This window comes from Ursus americanus, chromosome 8, assembly GCF_024610735.1.
Source record: "Ursus americanus isolate L20-20 chromosome 8, mUrsAme1.1.p, whole genome shotgun sequence".
NCBI classification, from domain to species: domain Eukaryota; kingdom Metazoa; phylum Chordata; class Mammalia; order Carnivora; family Ursidae; genus Ursus; species Ursus americanus.
The window spans coordinates 51,897,063-51,919,639 of record NC_142134.1 but is presented as its reverse complement, the minus strand read 5'-3'; the positions used below and the strand labels follow the sequence as shown (position 1 = coordinate 51,919,639).

The 22,577-nt window shown below is 37.7% G+C and overlaps 1 protein-coding gene across 4 annotated transcripts in view; it reads right to left on the bottom strand.

The window, feature by feature from the left end:
* Window positions 1-22,577, bottom strand: part of PDS5A (PDS5 cohesin associated factor A) — a 145,354-nt gene that overhangs the window by 87,580 nt on the left and 35,197 nt on the right. For all 4 annotated transcript variants that reach the window (XM_045815991.2, XM_045815993.2, XM_087864196.1 and 1 more), the window contains exons 3-4: window positions 1,382-1,585; window positions 207-293 (exon numbers count right to left, since the gene is read on the bottom strand). In XM_045815991.2, the coding sequence (XP_045671947.2) occupies window positions 207-293; window positions 1,382-1,585 (291 nt within the window). The remainder of the gene's footprint in view (window positions 1-206; window positions 294-1,381; window positions 1,586-22,577) is intronic.

The window sequence follows — 22,577 nt, the reverse complement described above, 5'->3', positions numbered from 1 at the left end:
CCCTCTTCAGATTAGAAAAGAATAAAACAGAAAGATGAAAACAGAGTTTCAAATAATAGGTTTTCCAGTGGAGTGTACTTTATCTTCAAAAAGACATTTTATTAAGTGGGATTTGTATACAACAAAAAAATTCATCTTACTTTATAAAGTCACTGTAAGGAATTTTCTATTACATGAATAGTGTGATAATTATTAAATTTTTTTACCTCTAATAAATAAAAGTATCTATTAAACTGTGGACTCTTTGTATCTTCCAAACCTTTTAATTGTCTGGTTATAAACAAAAATATGTCCTGTTAAAAAAAAATGATAAAATTTAGATACAAATACTTTTCATTCTTTCATAATACACTAATAATAGTCTGTATACATATTCTCCATTACATACAATAAAAGAAAATTCTTAGCCAAATGACTTGGGACTGGCTTAGCCCAGTATTCCAAATAATTAGAAGAGAGCAAATTATATAAAACTATATCTTTTAGAAATGATAATAAAAATTATTACTGGCATAAATCTTAAGGCTTCTCATTCTCAGAGAACCATAAGTTCTATATCTTGCTGCCCTTCCTTCTACTATAGAACTTCCTCCACTTTATTATCTTCATCTTGCAACATGGCAAACAATTATCTTCATTGTAAGGACCTGGACAAGAGTCTTTCCATTACTATTTCCTACATGAAAATAGTAATTTTCAGAATCTAGTTTGAATTTGTTGTGTGACTACAAACTTGTGCGGAACAAAAACAATAACAGACTGGTTCGAGGGTTGTACTTTTCATGACAATAGTGTGCCATTTCTTAATAAGCTTTCTTTAGAAGTTTTAACCCAAAATAGAATCAATATGCAAAGAAATGACTTTAGGACAACTGAAAAGTAAGCAGTTCAAAATATTAAAATTTGCCAAGAATAAAATTATTCAGAATATGAAGTCAGCTCAAGAGATCAATTCAAAAAAGCTCCTCAAACATTTTAAACAATGGCAGAAACCTCCAAGATAAGCATAATATAACTTTGCATGTAATGTGCAGGGGGAAATAATCACTTAAATATGTAAATTCTGTTATACTATTGTTTTAAAAGTGTCACTAATCCACTACTTATCCCTTCAATTCAGCTACCTGGGCTTTGTGATGGGTTAATATGAAGGTTACATATGAGCAGACCTGGACTAGTTTTGATCTATACCTTTCGATGCCTCAATAAAAATACCAGTCATTTTTGTGGATATGCAATGAATTTTAACTGAATGAATAATTCATCTGTTTTACAACTTACGATATAACCTTATGATGACAGGTGAATAATAATAAAAGCTACATTCCTAAAGGTAAGCTAAACTATAAAAGTAAACTAATTTTGTAAAGATTATATTTACCTTAAGTTTATCATGGGAAGTATATGGAGCTTCTGGGGCATAGATTCGAAAAATGTCGGCCAAACAACACGCTACAAGGAGACGCACATCTTTATTGGGATTCCTGAGGAAAAATTCAGATGCAAGATGCAAGGCTAGTGGGAGATACTGCTGTTTTTCGTCTTCTGAATCCTGATCCATATCCATAAAAGTTTTTACTACCATCTGTAAAAATATATAAAAAGAAAAAATACTCAACTCCTGATATTTAGAAATTAGTAGAAGACATATATTTTTTAGTTACTATCAGAGGATTCACAATCACTTTGTATAAATCTTCATTTAAGACTCTAATCATTTTAGGTAAAATTTAGCCCAAGTAAAAAAATTCTTAGCCTCATACATACAACCAAATTCATTTGATATTTTGCAACATCAATTATGTTTCTTTTATATTTTATTATCAAAGCTGCCTTGATCTAGGCTCTTTCAAACTGCTCTCATTTCACACTTAGTAGATTTTGCATTTCACAAAAGAAAACCAAGTTTAAGCATTTTTATGTAGTTGTACTTCTGATTAAAAGCTAAAATTATAAAATAACCTGTTGTTATTTATAATTACAAAATTAACATTTTAGAATCACTCTAAAACAAAAAAGTCCACGCTCATGAATTGGAAGACTACTGTTAAAATGTCCATACTACCCAAAGCAATCTACAGATTCAATGCAATCCCCATCAAAATACCAATAGTATTTTTTCACAGAACTACAACAAAGAATCCTAAAATCTGTATGGAACCACAAAAGACCCTGAATTGTCAAAACAATTTTGATAAAGAAGAACAAAGCTGGAGGTGTATCACAATCCCAGATTTCAAGGTATACTACAAAGCTGCAATAATCAAAACAATATGGTTACTAGGGGATGGGCAAAAGGAGTAAAGGGGAGTTGTAAGTACAGTCTTCCACTTATGGAATGAATAAGTCATGGGGATGTAAGGAATACAGTCAGTGGTATTGTAATGGTGTTTTATGGTAACAGATGGTAGCCACACTTGTGGTGAGCACAGCATAATGTATACAGTTATGGAATCACTATGCTGTACACACGAAACTAATGTAACATTGTGTGTCAACTATACTTCAATAAAAAGAAAAAAGAATAATAATTTAAAAAAAACAGTATGGTACTAACACAAAACAGATAGCTCAGAAATAAACCCATGCTCATATGGTCTATTAGTCTACCACAAAGGATGCAAGAATATATAATGGGGAAATGACAGTCTCATCAATAAATGGTGCTGGGAAAACTGGACAGCTACATGCAAAAAAATAAAACTGGACCACTTTTTTATACCACACACAAAAATAAAATGGATTAAAGACCTAAATGTAATACCTGAAGCCATAAAACTCCTAAAGGAAAACACGGGCAGTAATCTGTTAGACATCAGCCCTAAATTAATATTTTTCTGGATCTTTCTCCACAGGCAAGGGAAACAAAAGCAAAAATAAACTCCTGGGACTACATCAAACTAAAAAGCTTTTGCACAGCAAAGAAAACCATCAATAAAGCAAAATGGCAACCTACTGAATAGAAGATATTTGCAAATGATATATCAGATAAGGGGTTAATATCCAAAATATATAAAGAACCCATGCAACTCCAAACCAAAAAGACCAAATAATCCAATTTTTAAAAATGGGCAGAGGACCTGAATAGACATTTTTCCAAAGAAGATACACAGATGGCCAAGAGATACATGAAAAGATGCTTACCTAATCACTAATCATTAGGAAAATGCAAATGCAAACAACAACGCAATATCACCTCATATCAGTCAGAATGGCTAGTATCAAAAATACAAGAAATAACAAGTATTAGAGGAAGAGGGAGAGAATCTCAAGCAGAATCTGCACTGAGCATGGAGCCCAACATGGGGCTCAATCCCATGACCCTGAGATCATGACCTGAGCCGAAACCAAGAGTTGGATGCTTAACCACCTGAGCCACCCAAACGCCCCCAACCTTGTCCAGTTTAGAAACGAGGCTGTACTGGCTTAGAACAAATTGATAAGTGATCCCTTTTCTTTTTCTTCCTTTTTTTTTTTTTTTAAAGACTTTATTTATTTGACAGAGAGAGACAGCCAGCGAGAGAGGGAACACAAGCAGGAGGAGTGGGAGAGGAAGAAGCAGGCTCCTAGTGGAGGAGCCTGATGTGGGGCTCGAACCCAGAATGCCAGGATCACGCCCTGAGCTGAAGGCAGACGCTTAACGACTGAGCCACCCAGGCACCCCCCCTTTTCTTCTATTATATGGAAAGTTTATAGTAATGCTGGTTTTATCTTTCTTCCTTCGATATTTAGTGAAGTTCAACTGATCAAGAATCACAATGGAATTTAGAAAATATTATGAACTGAATGACAATGAAAATATAAACTATCAATACCTGTGGGATGCAGTTTAAGTTGTACTTATGGGAAATTTATAGCCTTAAATGTATAAGCTATAAAAGAAGGAAGAATGAAAAATCAGTGATCTACATTTCCACCTCAAGCAGTTAGAAAAATAACAAATTAAATGAAAAGGAGATAGAATCAAAGGGGAAAAAATTAAAACAGACATCAATGAATTAGAAAACAAACATAAAAATGAGAAAAACCAAACAATGCCAAATGTTGACTGTTGAAAAGACTAATTGACATGCCTCTACAAGAATAAATCAAGGAGAGAGAAGGCACAAATTACCAAAATCAGGAATTAAAAAGAAGACATATTATTCATCCTGACAATAATAATAATACACTGGAGGGGGCTGTCACACAAAATACGCTATCTGAATAATTCTATTTCTACGAAAAGAAACTGAATCTGAAATTAAAAACCTTCCCACAAAAAAAATCTCCAATGTTAGATGGCTTCATTGGTGAAAAGTCCCAATCGAGACAACTACATATAGACGGTAGAGTACTAGCTACTCTGATAAAAATTCCAAGCCTCTCCTGCCATTCCGTTATAGCTTTGTATCTTGGTTTGGTTATGCGGTTACTGGTCAGTCACAGCCTACTTACTATCCAAGCGCAAACACCCCTTTGAGATGTTAAGCCTTATTTCTTGGTTATCTGTTAACATTTTAGTAGAGATTGTTATCTAGTTGGAATTAATAACATAATACAGAAGATAAAAACCTGAAGTTTAGGAATTCTTAGAGAAATAAAGAGCACCAAATGGGAGTTGTGAAGGGATCGAAGATAATCCTAACATTAACTTCAAGTAGGATTACACAGGCCACCTGAAATCATCTGATTAGGATCCCTTCTACATAATTCGCCTAACCTCAACCAACAAAATAATTAAAATTTATATTTATGGATGAGTAAACTAAGGAACAGTTTAAACCCTTATGCAAATTAACAAAAGCCAAATGAGAGAACATGCAAACCAGACATATTCGGCCTTTATCTTGAAAGCAAGAATCACTGACGTGTTTTGAAGAGCGTAATATGGTTAGATTTGCATTTCATGAAAACACCTTTTTATTTACGAGGTAGCCAGTAAATGAATGTCTCACTCACAAGGTTTATGAATCTATTAAAGCTAACTCAGCCAAACTTTGAAGTCATTACAGACATCTTACAAAGTATTCTGAAGCAATCTGAGCCAAGTTCAGTGGGAGGCAAGAGATAAAGTAAGAAATGCCATAATTAAGGAGTTTTAAATTTCATTATATAGGAAATGGGAGTCATCGAAAAATATTTGTCAGTAGAAAAGTATATGTATTTGTCATCTATTGCTATGTGACAAAATACCCCCAAACTGTACCTTTAAACAATAAACATTTATTTGTCACACGGTTTCTATAGAGGTGGAATCAGAGAGTGACTTAGCTAGGTGGTTTTGCTTCAACTCTCTCATGAAATTGTAGTCAGTCAAAGCTATAATCATCTGAAGGTGATGGGCCTACCAGATGTGCTATAAAGGTAGCTCATTCACATGGTTGGTAAGCTGGCACTGGCTTTTGACAAAAGGCGTCAGTTTCCCTCTACGGGGGTTCTCTGGACAGCTGCTTGAGTGTACTCATGGAATGGCGCTGGCTTTTTCTCAGTGAGTGATCCAAGAGCGCTGAGTCGTAAATGGCAATCTTTTATGACCTAACCTTCAAAAACATACTCTGTCACTTCCACAATAGCCTATGAGTTAATCAGGACAGCCCTATTCATTTGGAATATAAGGAAACGAGGATCATTCGGGGCCATGTTGGAGGCTAACTACCATATTATGTCTCGTAATATTTACATCTTGTTTAGTCCTCTATCATAAAAACTCTGGGTTTGGTCATGTGACTTATCTTGACCAAGAAGAGATTAGCAAGCAAAATGCAAGGAGATAACCAGGTACATATAGAGGCTGGAATGCTCCTTACTGGAACCCAGCTGCCACACTGTTAGGAAGACTGGACTATCCAAGAAGAGACCATGCACAGAACCCTGGAAAATGAGGGGCGCCTGGGTAGCTCAGTCATTAAGTGTCTGCCTTCGGCTCAGGTCATGATCCCAGCATCGTGGGATCGAGCCCCACATGGGGCTCTCTGCTCCGCAGGGAGTCTGCTTCTTCCTCTCCCTCTGCCTGCTTGTGCTCTGTCAAAAAAAACCCAAAAAAACAACAACCAAAAAAAACCCCTCGAAAATGAGACAACACACAGAGGCAGACTATGTAGAGAACTCAAAGCCCTAGCTGAGCTCCCAGCTAAATTTAGCTTGTAAGAGTAACCCTGGCTGACACCACATGGAGCATTCATACCACAGAACTGTGAGGAGTAATAATTTTAACTCATTAGGTTTTGTTTTACTACACAGCAAAGGTTAACTGAAGCCATATCCATTCTGCAGTTTTTAAAATATGTCTTTCTGTACTGCAGAGACAGGAAAGCTAAAAACTATACATCCCTAGGTCACCTTACAATAAGGGTTACAGTTGTAATCTAGTTTAGCCAATCAGAAGCACTTACTCATGATTTGGAAAATGGAAATGTGGAAGAGGTTGTATTGCTATTGCTTCTATTTTTTTTTTTTTTTTTTGGCTGGCAACTATGCAGTGAAGGCATTTTGTGGTGTGTGGCAGCAGCAGCATTAAGGTTTGCGTAGACAGACAGGAAGGATTCATCTATTTTGCACTGGTACTGATCTATTAGATGCATGATGCTCTGGAGCAATCATCAGGGCAATGGTTTACTCATGACAGTATTTCCAAAGGGTAGGTACTATTATCATCTAAGTTTATGGATAAGGAAAGTTGTGCACTTGTAGGTAATTCGCCCTGGGTCACAGAGTCCCAGAACAAGATCAATACTAGCATGGAAGGGAGGGAAGAAAATATTAGAGGTACCACATATGGTAAGAGTATAATTTATTTGAAATTTGGTTTCAGATAAATATCACATACATGGCTGTTTGTACTGGGGAGCACAATATAAAGTGTATTTCTTTCTTTCTTTCTTTTTTTTTAAAGATTTTATTTATTTATTTGACAGAGATAGAGACAGCCAGCGAGAGAGGGAACACAAGCAGAAGGAGTGGGAGAAGAAGAAGCAGGCTCCCAGCAGAGGAGCCCGATGTGGGGCTCGATCCCAGAACAATGGGATCACGCCCTGAGCCGAAGGCAGACACTTAACGACTAAGCCACCCAGGCGCCCCTATAAAGTGTATTTCTTAACATGGGTTATGGTAAAAAAAAAAAAAAAAAATCTTTGAAAACTATGACAGTGCTTATTATATTAGTTCCTTACCAGTATCTTATATCCTTTTTAGAGTAACATATGATTTCACTTATATGAGGTAACCAGGGTAGTCAAATTTATAGAGACAGAAGGTAGAATAGTGATTACCAGTGATTAACAAGAGGAGGGAATGAGGACTTAGTATTAATGAGGACTCAGTATTTAATGGGTACAGAGTTTCAGTTAGGGATGATGTAAAAGTTCTGGAGATGAATGGTGCTGATGATTGCACAACAATGTGCATGTACTTAATACCACTCAACTGTATGCTTAAAAATAGTTAAAATGGTAAATTTTATGTTATGTATATTTTACCATAATTTAAAAAATCAGTACAAATGACTTCTAAAACTGGGAAGATATTTTTCTTAGCTACATGTTAATTAATGTCACAACCAAGTGAAATAAACACAAATATATCAAAACATGTAAACAAAAGAAAACAAAAACAAAAAAGTTCAGGATGAAATAAAATAGTGTCAAAAAAAAAAAAAAAAAAACCAAACACAAAAGAACATCTGATCCTTGGGGCTCAGCTAGTTAGGTTTTCAAAACTTTCAGAAAGGAATGCTATTACATACGCTGCCATAAACGTATAGCATGAATGACCTAACGTGGCAAAAACACAGGTAAGGACGACTATACATCACTGTCTCTATAAGCCCAAATACAAACATCAAGAATGGAATCTTAAAGAAGCAAATACAGTATTTTTGTTATAAATGGCTTTGTGCTGACATAGGACATGGGAGGGGGCAGAGAGGAAAAGAGTAGAAGTGGACAAAGTTAACATCTGGAGAACACAGGAGACTCTTTTTTACTATTCTTGGAGCTTTTCTAAGTCTGAAATTATATCGAACTAAAAAAGTAAAATTAAGAAAGAGTGCATTTACCACAAAATACAAGACATACATTTATTAATAGTTGAAATGAAAGTTTCACCAAACGACCTGTCTTAAAAAAAAAGTTTCTGATTTTAATAGAACATATTTACCATTGCATCATTAGCTTGATATACAGATGTTACAGATTTTGGGAATACAATGACATGAAGTATTCTAATTCTACTTTAAAACCTTAAAAAAGATAAACTGAATTACAGATTTCTTTCACCCAAGTTTTCCCAGGAAAATAATTTTTGTCTGTTAACATCTGTACCCTCAATGATTAGAACAGTGACTGGCACAAAGTGAGAGGGCATATGCTTTTTTTTTTTAAACATTAGAATTCACAAAATGCCTCTTTAACATCTACTCTGATTACATATACATATGTATATACACACACAAACATTATGACCCATGATGTATATTCCTACCATTCTGGCATAAAACTTACTCAGTTCTAGATAATCAATTAGTAAGTATACATCTGTTTGTTAGAAATTTATTTAGAATTCTTAAGTAAATAATTTTTAAGTAAATATAATCCTAAAGAATTTTTAAGTAAATATAATCCTAAACATGGGTCTAGCAGGGGTCACAACTGGAGGTGAGTGACATGGAAATAAGGACTGGGGAGAAATGGAGAAGACATAACCCAACTAAAGACAGAGCTAGCTTTAGTTAATTACTGCCAGGTGACAATGCAGTAAAATATTGCAAAATCATCCAGGTGATCAGGACACAACAAAATTTTAAGTGAAATCATCTGATTTGAGAATTTTAGCAACTCCAAAAAGTTCATACTATTGCAAAGGAAAAGCAAAACATGATTTTGGTCCTCAAATCAAAAATTTACAAATTGTTGAAATACCTTAAGGCAAAATGTCAATACAGACATCTTTTCAGGTAAACAAATTATTCTGGAAAGTTGTTTTCCCTCTTCTTTTGTCCTTATAAAGAAATACAAGTCTAAACAGGTTTAAAAAAACTAAGAAGAAAATATCCAATAAACTATCATTAAAATTTAGCGAATCTTTAAAATATTAGTAAAAATTTTATAAAACACACTCTTCAACCATTCCACAGAAAATATCATTAAATTAAAATTTTCCACTTCTAGAAAGTAATGGTAAAGACAGACCACTTATCTATCTATCTATCTATCTATCTATCTATCTATCTATCTATCTATCTATTAAAAGATCTCATTTATTTATTTGACAGAGAGAGCACAAACAGGGGGAGCAGTAGGCAAAGAGGGAGAAGGAGAAGCAGGCCCCCTGTTGAGCAAGGAGCCTGATGTGGGGCTCAATCCCAGGACTCTGGGATCATGACCTGAGCTGAGGCAAACACTTAACCAACTGAGCCACCCAGGCACCCCAAGACAGACTACTTTAGAACCTACCAAAAAAAAAAAAAAAAAAAAAAAAAAAAAAAAAAAAATTTCCCAGTGGAACAGAAATTGAAATCAGGGAGAGAAATCTAAGAAACTTTTAAAAAACTAAAGGAGAATGGGGCACTGGGTGGCTCAGTTGGTTAAGCAACCAACTCTTTAATTTCAGCTCAGGTCATGATCTCAGGGTCACAGAATCCAGCCCTGGCTGCATCTGGCTCCATGCTCAGCGAGGAGTCTGTTTGAGATTCTCTCCTTCTTCCTCTACCCCTCTCCCTGCTTGCATGCGTGTACTCTCTCCCTCCCTAAAATAAATAAATAAAATCTTTAAAAAAAGAATATATTTATGACATTCAGTAGGAAGGATTTCTTAAGACACAAAAATTGATTCTATAAAACTAAAATTAATGTGTTTATTGAAAGGCATCACTAGAGAGTTTTTAAAAGACAAGCTACCAAAAGAAAGCAGATATTGTGACAGGCATAATGAACAAAGAACCAGTCTTGTACATATAAAGAATTCCTAGAATTCAACAAGAAAAGGAAAACCCAAATGTAAAATGGACAAATGACTTGCTAGACTAAGCACTTCTTGAAAGAAACTCAAATAGTCAATATGAGGAACTAACTCCCATCCATGACCAAGGAAACGTAAAGTAAAATGTTAGTGAGATATGACATTTTAGGGGAATTGGGGTGGCTGAGTTGTCTAAGCATCTGACTTTTTTTTTTTTTTAAGATTTTATTTATTTATTTGACAGAGATAGAGACAGCCAGCGAGAGAGAGAACACAAGCAAGGGGAGTGGGAGAGGAAGAAGCAGGCTCCCAGCAGAGGAGCCTAATGTGGGGCTTGATCCCAGAACGCCGGGATCACGCCCTGAGCTGAAGGCAGACACTTAACGACTGAGCCACCCAGGCGCCCCCTAAGCATCTGACTCTTGATCTCAGCTCAGGTCTCAATGTTGGGGTAGTGGACCGGCCTATTCAGAGTATAATTGGGCTACTTTAAAAAAACCGAGAGAGAGAGAGAGAGAGAGAGAGAGAGAGAGACAGAGAGAGCACGTGCAAACTGACATTTTAATAATACTGAGTCCTCTGATCTGTGAATATAGATTTCTCTAATAATTTAGGTTTTTAAATTTTTTCTTCCAGCTTTATTTTGTAGTTTTTAGTATACTGGTCTTGCATGTTTTGTTACTCCAAGTATTTTACCTTTTCAGATGCTACTATAAATTTTAAATACTTTTTCATTTTCAAATTGCTGGTTCCTAGTACATAGATAACGCAACTTTTGTATATTGAGCTTGTATTCTATCACATTGCTACACAGCTTTATTGGTTCTGGTGTCTTGTTTCTGCATTTTTTAGGGATTTGCTACAAACATAGTAATATCACTCACAAATAAGGACAGTTTTATTTTGTCTTTTCTAATCTGTGTGTCTTTCCTTTTCCTTACTGCACTAGCAAAACCACCAGAGGGGTGCCTAGGTGGTTCAGTCAGTTAAGCATCCAACTCTTGATCTCAGCTTTTTTTTTTTCCTTTAAAGATTTTAATCATTTATTTGACAGAGAGAGACAGCCTGAGAGAGAGAACACAAGCAGGGTGAGTGGGAGAGGAAGAAGCAGGCTCCCAGCGGAGGAGCCCAATGCGGGGCTCGATCCCAGGACTCCGGGATCACGCCCTGAGCCGAAGGCAGACGCCTAACGACTGAGCCACCCAGGCGCCCCTTGATCTCGGCTCTTTTGATCTTGATCTCTGGGCTGTGAGTTCAAGCTCTGCGTTGGGCTCCACACTGGGCATAGAGCCTACTTAATAAAAAACAAGACAAAACAAAAACCCAACAAAAATGGTAAGAGAGACATTTCTGCCTCTTTCCAGATCTTAGAAAGCATTTGGTTTTTCATCTTAAGTATTATATTAACTGGTGTTTTCTGTAGATGCCTTTTATCAGGTTGAAAAAGCTATCTTTTATTCCTAAAGTGCTGTTAATTTTTTTTTCTCTAAAATTTATTTATTTGAGAGAGAGAGAAAACACGAGAGGGAGGGAAGGGGAGGAGCAGAGGGAGAGGGAGAAGCAGACTCCCACCTCAGCAGGGAGCCTGACACAGAGCTCAATCCCAGGACCCCAGGAGCCCAACCCAAGATGAAGGCAGACACCTAACCAACTGAGCCACCCAGGCACCCCTTAAGGGCTGTTAATTTTTATGATAAATGTGTTGGATTTTTTTCTCAGATATTTCTTCTACAGTTATTAAGATAATAACATGGGTTTACCATTTTATAGTAGTGTTAGTAAGTTGAATTGCATTAATATTCAAATACTAAGCCAAATTTGTACTCCTGGAATAAACCTGACACTGCAGTCATTAGGTCATTGTATTATGTGTTTTTTTGTTTTTTCTTCTATTTAGGTTTTGTTTGGTTGACTGGATCTGCTCTAATATTTTGTTGTTTATTAAGGCTCTTGATCTGTAGTTTTCTTGTAAAGCATGTTTTGTTTTGATATTAAGTTAATATCAGCCTTATTAAGTCAGAAGTGTTTAACCTTCTATTTGTCAACCTTGTGTAGGATTGGTATGATTTTTCCTTAAACGTTTAATAAAATTCACCAATGAAGTCATCTGGGTCTTTGTGGACAAGTTTTAGTTGCAAATTCAGTTTCTAAACTCAGTATTAGCCTATCAGGTTCTCTATTTCAAGTCAATTTTGGTAATTCACATTTTTCCAGAAATGTATCCATTTCACCTAGGATATTGAATTTACTGGCATAAACTTGCTCGTAATATGCCTTTATTATCCTTTTTAAAGCCTGTAAAATCTGTACTCAATCTCATCTTTTGTCACTGATTGCTAATTTTTGTCTTCTTTCTTTTTTTCTTGATTGTTCTAATATAGTGGTCCCAGGAAGGGAGGAGTGAATTTGCCACCCATCTGCAGAGGACATCTAGAGACAATTTTGGTTATAACATAGGGAAAAGGAGTTCTATTGGCATGTAGTGGATTGAGGGCAAGGATGCTGCTAAACAATGCATAGGAAAGAGTCAACAGGGCCATGGTTGAGAAACATGATCTAACAAGACGTTTGGCAATTTTATTGCCCTTTTCAAAGAACCAGCTTTTGGCATTACTGGTTTTCCCCACTGTTTGTCTACTTTCTTTCCTTCTTTCTTTCAACATGAGGCTTGAACTCACGACCCTGAGATCAAGACCTGAGAGCAAGAGTTATAGATGCCTGGGGGCGACTGGGTGGCTCAGTCGTTGAGCATCTGCCTTCGGCTCAGGGCGTGGTCCCAGTGTTCTGGGATCGAGCCCCACATCAGGCTTCTCCGCTGGGAGCCTGCTTCCTCCTCTCCCACTCCCCCTGCTTGTGTTCCCTCTCTCGCTGGCTGTCTCTCTCTGTCAAATAAATAAATAAAATCTTAAGAAAAAAAAAAAAAGAGTTATAGATGCCTGGCTGAGCCACCCAGATGTCCCTGTTTGTCCATTTTCTGTATGATTGATTTCCATTCTTTATTAAAGTTCTTCTTTCTTTAGGTATAATCGGGTGCTCTTTTCCAGATTCTAAGAGTAGAAGCTTATCATTGAATCTAGACTATTCTAATATAAGCATTTAAAAGCATGATCAAAATAAATTTCTCAATAAGCACTGCTTTAGCTATATCTAACAATTTTTCTTAAAAAGGAGAAAATAAAATTTAATAGTGTACCTACAGGGAAGCTACACAGACACTGACATTCCTATCCTAACAAATCTTGATATAATTTTCATTAAGCTCGAAATATTTTCCAATTTTCCTTGTGATTTCTTCTTTTATTCACATGTTACTTAGAAATATACTGCTTAGGGGTGCTTGGGTAGCACAGTCCATTAAGCGTCCAACTCTTGTTTTGGGCTCAGGTTGTGATCTCAGGGTTGTGAGATCGAGTCCTACGATGGGCTCCACACTGAGCATGGAGTCCGCTTGAGTTTCTCTCTCGCTCTCCCTCTGTCCCCCACTTGTGTATATTTTCTCTAAAAATTAATAAATCTTAAAAAAAAGTATACTGCTTAATTTCCAAATATTTGGGTATTCTTCTGGATTTTTCTTATTAATTTCTCACTTAACTCCTTGTGTTACCCTTATGTATACTATGAATCAAATTAAATGTATTGAAATTCGTTTACTGATCTATATTGGTAAATAATTCATATGTACTTGAAGAAAATGTGTAGTTCTGTTGTTGAATGGGATGTTCTATAAATATCAATTAGATCAAATTCACTGATACGTCAGCACTTTGATAGCTGTATTAATTTCTCTGTACTTGTTCAATAAATTATTGAAAGAGGAGTGTTGAAATTTCCATGTATTATTGTGGATTTGTTTGATCCTTTTTTTTTAATCTCTGTCGCCCATATGGGATTTGAACTCATGAACCCAAGATCAAGAGTCGCGTGCTCTACCAACTGAGCCAACCAGGCCCCCACCCCCACCCATTTTTCCTTCTTAGTTTCTATCAGTTCATACTTCATATATGTGGAAGCTGTTTTAGGTATATACATATTCAGGATTGTTGTGTTTTCTTAGTGCAGTGATCCCTTTATCATTATGAAGTATCCTTCCTAATCCTTGGTACTACTCCTGTTTTAAAGTTTATTTTGTTTCAAATACTGTCATTGTAAATTCCTAATGATTTGCATTACCATGGTGTATCTTCTTCCAATCCTTTTTTTTTTTAAGATTTATTTATTTGAGAGAGAGAGAGAGAGAGAGAACAAGCAAGCACATGTGAGCAGGGGAAGGGGCAGAGGGAGAGGAGAGAAAGAATCCTCTAGCAGACTCCCCACTGAGTGTGGAGCCTGATGTGGGGCTCAATTCCAGGACCCTGAGATCAAAACCTGATTAAGAGTCAGCCGCTCAACTGACTGAGTCACCGAGGTGCCCTACTTCTTCCAATCCTTTTACTTAAAAAAAAAAACAGGTTTATTGAGGTATAATTTACATACAATTCGTGCTTTTTAAGTGTCCCATTCTGTGAGTTCTGACAAGTACACAGTTGTATAACCATCATCACAATTGAGACAGACTATTTTCCAACACTCTAAAGGGCTCCTTTGTGCCCCTCAGAAGTCAACCCTCAATTTCTTCCTTAGCCCTTGACAACTCCTCCTATGTGCTGTCCCCAAAGTTTTGCCTTTTCCAGAATATCATATAAATAGAATTACATATATGTTGCTGTTTACACCCAGCTACCTTCACTTGCATACTGCATCTGAGATCCAACCATATTGTTGCATGTATCAGTTAATTTGTTCCTTTTAACCAAGAAGTATTCCAGTAGGAATACAGTTTAAATACACCGTGTTCATAAAACATATTTTATAGGATTTCAATCATTTTAATTTTTTGAGACATGTTGGCCTGGTATTTGGACTAGTTTTTGACAATTATGAATGAAGCCACTATAGGTATTTCTGTATTTTTTGTGAACGCACTTGTATTACATCTGTTGGGTAAAAGCCTAAGAGTTGGGATTGCTGGGTTATATGCTAACTGCATATTCACCTTTAATATTTATAACAAAATGCCAAAACATTTTCCAAAGTCACTGTATTACTTTGCATTCCTATGAGCATTGTATGAGATGGGCAGTTGCTCAGTAACCTTGCTCAGTCAGTTTTAGTTTTCTGTTTATTTTTAGATTTACTGGTAGGGGTGCAGTGGGATCTCATGTGGTTTTAATTTGTATTTTCTTTCTTTTTTTTTTTTTTTAAGAGGGAGGGGGAAGCGCTTGATCTCACAACCCTGAGATCATGTCCGAGCCAAAATCAAGAGCCAGACGCTTAACTGACAGAGTCACCCAGGCTCCCCTTAATTTGTATTTTCTAATAAAATTAGACTAATAAAATTCAATATTGAGCATCTTATTTGCTGTGTGTACATTCTCTTGAAGTGTCTTGTCAAATCTTTTGCTTTTTTTTCTATTAAATGAGTGTTAAGAGTTCTTTATATATTCTGGATACCAATTCTTTATCACATATTATGTATTTTGCAAATATTTTCTCTCTCAATGTTTGGCTCATCTTTTAAGTTTCTTAACAATATAGAATGGTTTATTAAGGAGGACTGAAGTGATGAAGTCCAATTTATCAATTTTTTTCTTTTATGGTTTGAATTTTTTTGTATCTGACCTAAGATATATTTGCCTAAATAAAGGCTGCAAAGATTTTCTCCTAATTTTTTTGTAGACATTCTATAGTTTCGGTTTTTACATTTATGTCTGTAATTTATTCTGAGTTAATTTCTATATGTGCTGCAAGCTCCAGGTAAAGGTGTTCAGGCACCATTTGTATGAAGGACTATTCTTTCTCCATTGAATTGTCTTGGCATCTTTGTTGAAAATTAGACTGTAATGCGTGGGTCTATTTCTGGATTCTCTATTATGATCCATTGATCTATTTCCCTGTCCTTTTAATAATACCACATAGTTTTGATTACTGTAGGTTCATATTAAGTTTTGAAGTCAGGTAGGTGTGTGAGTCCTCTAAAACAATATAAAAAATAGGAGAAAGATTAACAGACACTTTACAAAAAAAAATTATACACTCATGGTAGGAATATAAAATGGTCTAACTGCTTTGGAAAACTGGACATTTTCCATAAAGATACACTTAAAATCCAAGCCAAAAATTCCACCCTTATTTTTTTAATGTTTTTTTATTATGTTAGTCACCATACAGTTCATCCCTGGTTTCCGATGCAAAGTTCGATGATTCATTACTTGTGCATAACACCCAGTGCACCGTGCAATACGTGCCCTCCTTACTACCCCTCACCAGTCTATCCCATTCCCCCAACCCCCTCACCTCTGAAGCCCTCAGTTTGTTTCCCAGAGTCCATAGTCTCTCATGCTTCATTCCTCCTTCTGATTACCCCCCCTTTCTTTATCCCTTTCTTCCCCTACCGATCTTCCTAGTTCTTATGTTCCATAGATGAGAGAAACCATATGATAATTGTCTTTCTCTGCTTGACTTATTTCACTTAGCATTATCTCCTCCAGTGCCGTCCATGTTGCAGCAAATGTTGAGAAACCGTTCTTTCTGATAGCTGAGTAATATTCCATTGTATATATGGACATCTTCTTAATCCAGTCATCTGTTGAAGGGCATCTCGGCTCCTTCCACGATTTAGCTACTGTGGACAATGCTGTTATGAACATTGGGGTGCATATGGACCTTCTCTTCACTACGTCTGTATCATTGGGATAAATACCCAGTAGTGCAATGGCTGGGTCATAGGGTAGTTCAATTTTTAGCTTTTTAAGGGACCTCCACACTGTTTTCCAGAGTGGCTGTACCAAGTTGCATTCCCACCAATAATGTAGGAGGGATCCCCTTTCTCCACACCCTCTCCAGCAATTATTGTTTCTTGCCTTGTCAATTTTTGCCATTCTAAGTGGCGTAAGGTGGTATCTTAGTGTGGTTTTGATTTGAATTTCCCTGATGGCTAATGATTTTGAACATTTTTTCATGTGTCTGTTAGCCATTTGTGTGTCATCATTGGAAAAGTGTCTGTTCATATCTTCTGCCCATTTTTTGCTTTATTTGTTTCTCACGTATTGAGTTTGAGAAGTTCTTTGTAGATCTTGGATACCAGTCTTTTATCTGTAGTATCATTTGCAGATATATTCTCCCATTCTGAAGGCTGCCTCTTAGTTTTTTTGACTGTTTCCTTGGCTGTGCAGAAGCTTTTTATCTTGATGAAGTCCCACAAGTTCATTTTATCTTTTGTTTCTCTTGCCTTTGGAGATGTGTCATGAAAAAGGTTGCTTTGGCCGATGTCGTAGAGGTTGCTGCCTATGTTCTCCTCTAGGCTTTTGATGGATTCCTGTCTCACATCGAGGTCTTTCGTCTATTTGGAGTTTATCTTTGTGTATGGTGTGAGAGAATGGTCCAGTTTCATTCTTTTGCATGTAGCTGTCCAATTTTCCCAGCACCATTTATTGAAGAGACTGTCTTTTTTTCCACTGGATGTTTTTTCCTGCTTTATCAAAGATTAGTTGCCCAAAGAGCCGAGGGTCCATTTCTGGGTTCTCTATTCTGTTCCATTGGTCTGTGTGTCTGTTTTTGTGCCAGTACCATGCTGTCTTTGTGATCACAGCTTTGTAGTACAGCTTGAAATCCAGCATTGTGATGCCCCCAGCTTTGTTTTTCCTTTTCAACAGTTCCTTGGCGATTCGGGCCCTTTTCTGGTTCCATACAAATTTAAGGACTATTTGTTCCAGTTCTCTGAAAAATGTCATTAGTATTTTGATCGGGATAGCACTGAAAGTGGATTGCTCTGGGTAGCATGGACATTTTAACTATGTTAATTCCTCCGATCCACGAGTATGGAATACTTTTCCATCTTTTTGTGTCTTCTTCAATGTCTTTTTTTTTTTTTTAAAGATTTTATTTATTTAGTTGACAAAGATAGAGACAGCCAGCGAGAGAGGGAACACAGCAGGGGGAGTGGGAGAGGAAGAAGCAGGCTCATAGCAGAGAAGCCTGATGTGGGGCTTGATCCCATAACGCTGGGATCACGCCCTGAGCCGAAGGCAGACGCTCAACGACTGCGCCACCCAGGCGCCCCTCTTCAATGTCTTTCAAGAGTGATTTATAGTTTCTAGAATATAGGTCCTTTACGTCTCTGGTTAATTCCAAGGTAACGTATGGTTTTTGGTGATATTGTAAATGGGATGGATTCCCTAATTTCTCTTTCTTCAGTCTCATTATTCGTGTATAGAAATGCAACTGATTTCTGAGCATTGATTTTGTATCCCGCCACATTACTGAATTGCTCTATAAATTCTAATAGTTTGGGAGTGGATTCTTTTGGGTTTTCCATACAGAGTATCATGTCATCTGCGAAGACAGACATTTTGACTTCTTTGCCAATTTGGATACCTTTTATCCCTTTTGGTTGTCTGACTGCTGTTGCAAGGACTTCTAGTACTATGTTGAATAATAGTGGTGAGAGTGGGCATCCTTGTCATGTTCCTGATCTTAAGGGAAAGGCTTCCAGCTTTTCCCCATTGAGAATGATATTTGCTATAGGCTTTTCAAAGATGGTTTTTATGAGATTGAGGAATGTACCCTCTCTCCCTACACTCTGAAGGGTTTTAATCAGGAAAGGATGCTGCATTTTGTCAAATGCTTTTTCTGCATCTATTGAGAGAATCGTATGATTTTTGAATTTTTCTTTCTGGATAAAATCTAAGACACTGATAGATTTGCAAATGTTGAATCACCCTTGCATCCCAGGGATGAATCCCACTTGGTCATGATGGATAATCCTTTTAATGTACTGTTGGATTCTATTAGCCAGGATCTTGTTGAGGATTTTGGCATCCATATTCATTAGGGAAATCGGTCTGTAATTCTCCTTTTTGATGGGGTCTTTGTCTGGTTTGGGGATCAAGGTAATATTGGCCTCATAGAATGAGTTTGGTAGCTTTCCTTCCGTTTCTATTTTTTGAAATAGCTTTAGGAGAATAGGTATTATTTCTTCTTTGAATGTTTGGTAGAATTCCCCAGGAAAACCGTCCAGGCCTGGAGTTTTGTTTTTTGGAAGGTTGTTTATCATTGACTCAATCTCTTCATAATTAATTGGCCTGTTTAAAAAATCAATTTCTTCCTGTTTCAGTCTTGGTAGTTTATAGGTTTCCAGGAAGGCCTCCATCTCTTCCAGATTGCTTAATTTATTGGCATAAAGCTGTTGATAAAAGTTTCTAATAATCCTTCCAATTTCATTGGTGTTGGTTCTGACCTCTCCTTTTACATTCATAATTTTATTAATTTGGGTCCTTTCTCTATTCTTTTGGGTAAGTCTTGCCAGTGGTCTGTCAATTTTATTGATTCTCTCAAAAGAACAAGCTTCTAGTTCTGTTGATGTGCTCTACTGTACTCCTGGTTTCTAGTTCATTGATTTCTGCTCTAATCTTGGTCAACTGCTTCCTCATGCGTGGATTAGGACTGTCCCTCTGTTGCTGTTCCAGCTTCCTGAGGTGAGAATATAAAAACTACATTATAGATTTTTCTATTCTTTTGAGTGAGGCTTGGATGGCTATGTATTTCCCCCCTTAGGACTGCCTTTGCAGTATCCCATAGGTTTTGGACTGTTGTGTTTTCATTCTCGTTGGTCTCCATAAATTGTTTAAATTGATTTTTGATTTCCTGGTTTATCGAATCATTCCTGAGCAGGATGGTTCTTAGTCTCCAGGTGTTTGAGTTTCTTCCAAATTTTTCCTTGTGGTTGAGTTCCAATTTCAAAGCGTTGTGGTCTGAGAATATGCAGGGAATAATTTCAGTCTTTTGGTATCGGTTGAGACCTGTTTTGTGACCCGGAACATGGTCTACTCTTGAGAATGTTCCATGGGCATTAGAATAGAATGAGTATTCTTTGGTTCTGGGGTGTAGTGTTCTATATATATCTATAAGGTCCAACTCGTTGAGTATGGCATTCAAAGCCCTTGTTTCTTTGTTGATTTTTTGCATGGGTGTTCTATTTCTGATAGTGGAGTGTTGAGGTCCCCTACTATTAATGTATTTTTTATCTATATGTCTCTTTATTCTGGTTAAGAGTTGGCTTGTGTATCTTGCTGCTCCCCTGTTGGGGGCATATATATTTATAATTGTCATATCCACTTGTTGGATACATCCTTTAAGAATAATATAGTGCCCTTCTGTATCTCTAACTGTAGTCTTTAGTTTAAAATCCAATCTGTCTGATATGAGAATTGCTACCCCCGCTTTCTTTTGAGGTCCACTGGCATGAAAGATGGTATTCCATCCCTTTACTTTCAGTCTGAATGTATCTTTAGGTTCAAAATGAGTCTCTTGTAGACAGCAAATGGATGGGTCATGTCTTTTTATCCAATCTGCAACCCTGTGCCGTTTTATGGGAGCATTTAGGCCATTTACATTGAGACTGATTATTGAGAGATATGATTTTAATGATGCCATGTTGCCAGTAAAGTCTTTGTTTGTATAGATTGTGATTTTCTGTTCTGTATCACCCTTGGGCCTTTTTACTTTTACAGAACCCCCCTTAATAACTCCTGTAGGGCTGGTTTCGTGGTTATGAAATTGGTCAATGACTGGCTATTCTGGAAGGTCTTTATTTCTCCATCAATTCTGAATGACAGCCTTGCTGGATAAAGGATCCTTGGCTGCATGTTTTTCTCTGAAAGAGCTTTAAAAATGCCCCCCCACCCCTTTCTCTCATTCTAGGTCTGTGTAGACAGGTCTGACGTAATTCTGATACCTTTGCCTTGGTACGTGAGAAATTTCTTTGCCCTGGCTGCTTTCAATACTGTATCCTTGGATCTAATATTTGCGAATTGCACTATGACGTGACGTGGCGTAGGTTTGTCGTGGTTGAGCTTGGGAAGGGTCCTCTCTGCCTCTTGGACACGAATGTTTGTTTCCCTTGCTAGATTAGGGAAGTTTTCAGCTATAATTTGTTCAAATATCTCTTCTAGACCTCTGTTTTTCTCCACCCCCTCGGGGATGCCGATGATTCTGACATTGGAACGTTTCATTGAGTCAGTAATCTCCCGTAACCTACATTATTGAGCATGGATTTTTTTGAGTCCATATTCTATTTTAGCTTTCTCTTCTACTAACCCATCCTCCACTTCGCTGATACGTTCTTCTGCCTCATTCACCCTGGCCATCAGAGCCTCTAGTTCTGACTGCATCTGGCTCATAGAATTTTTAATTTCTGCCAGATTCGCTCTCATTTCTGCCCTTAGAGATTCTATATTCTCATTAACATTTTCGTTAATACTTTTTTCAAGTCTACACATCATCTTGACCATTGTTACCCTGAATTCCATTTCTGATAATTTGGTTATATCCATATCCATTAGTTCTGTGGCAGAGGCCACAGACTTATTGTCTTTTCTTTGCTGGGGGGGGATTTCTCCTTCTCGTCATTCTGATGAGGAGAGGTTGCGGGGTTGTCCGGAGCCCAAATTACTGACCGGGACCCAGGCCGTGCGCCCTTGTTTTATAGGGATCTTAGGGATGTGGGCTTCTTGATTTTTTAGCCTGCCTTCTGGGGGAGGGGCCTGCTGCGCCGATACTCAGGCAACCCTGTTTGGGTAGAGTCTCTGCGTCCCCTGCGAGGGGGGATGGGGATGGGCACACTGTGAGCCAGTATTTCCAGGCTTTTGTTCTCTGGTGACTTTCCCTGGAGGTCTGCTGTGCCTCTTCTGAGAGTCAGAGCAGCAGTGGCCGAATCTCAGCTTCTGTCTCAGAACAGAGGGATCGTGGACCGTTCTCCACTGATGTTCTGGCCACTTTAACTCTGTTTCTGTTGGTGCTGCTCAACCCTGCAGCGACCCGGGATGTGTGCCCCACACCCGGTGTCCCAGCCCTCACTTCCAGGGCCGGCGCACCTCTGTCCTTTGTGTTTCTAACACCGCCAGCCACCAGCCGGCCCCACGCGCTCCCGGAGCTCCTGGTCTCAGTCTGGTTCCAGTGAGCACACCAGAGCTCCATTTCAGTCTGGTGGCGCGTGTTCCCCGGCTCACGGTCTCAGTCTGCTCCCTCGCGGGTGCCGGTCCCCGAGTCTGCCTGCTCCCCCATGCAGGTGGCTACCGCTTCCCGGCACCCGAACGCGGCGACTCCCTCCCCCTTCTGTTTATCTTCCGATATCTGTGTGCGGTTTCACGGCTCCCCACTTCATACCTCAGTGCTGGAGATGTTCATTTGTAGAGATCCAGATGTATTTTCCCGCGTCTCAGGCTGATTCCATGGATGTTCAGGCTGGTCTGGTACCTATCCAGCTCGACTCAGGGGACCGGCTGAAAAAGGCATTCCCTACTCCTTCGCCATCTTAACTCCTATCCCACCCTTAAGTATTTACTGAAAACAAATGTTCACACAAACACCATGTTCATAAAAGCTTTATTTGGAATGCCCCAAATTGTAAATAACCAACTATCTATTGACAGGTAAATGAATAAATCCACTGTGGTATACACATACACAGAGCTACTAATAAAAATAAAAAGAACCTCATATAGGCAACACCATAAATAAATCTCAAAAATATGCTAAGCCAAAAAAGCCAGACACAAATGCGGAGCAGAGTGAATTAAAAAGGATTGGAGGTAACATTCAGGGGT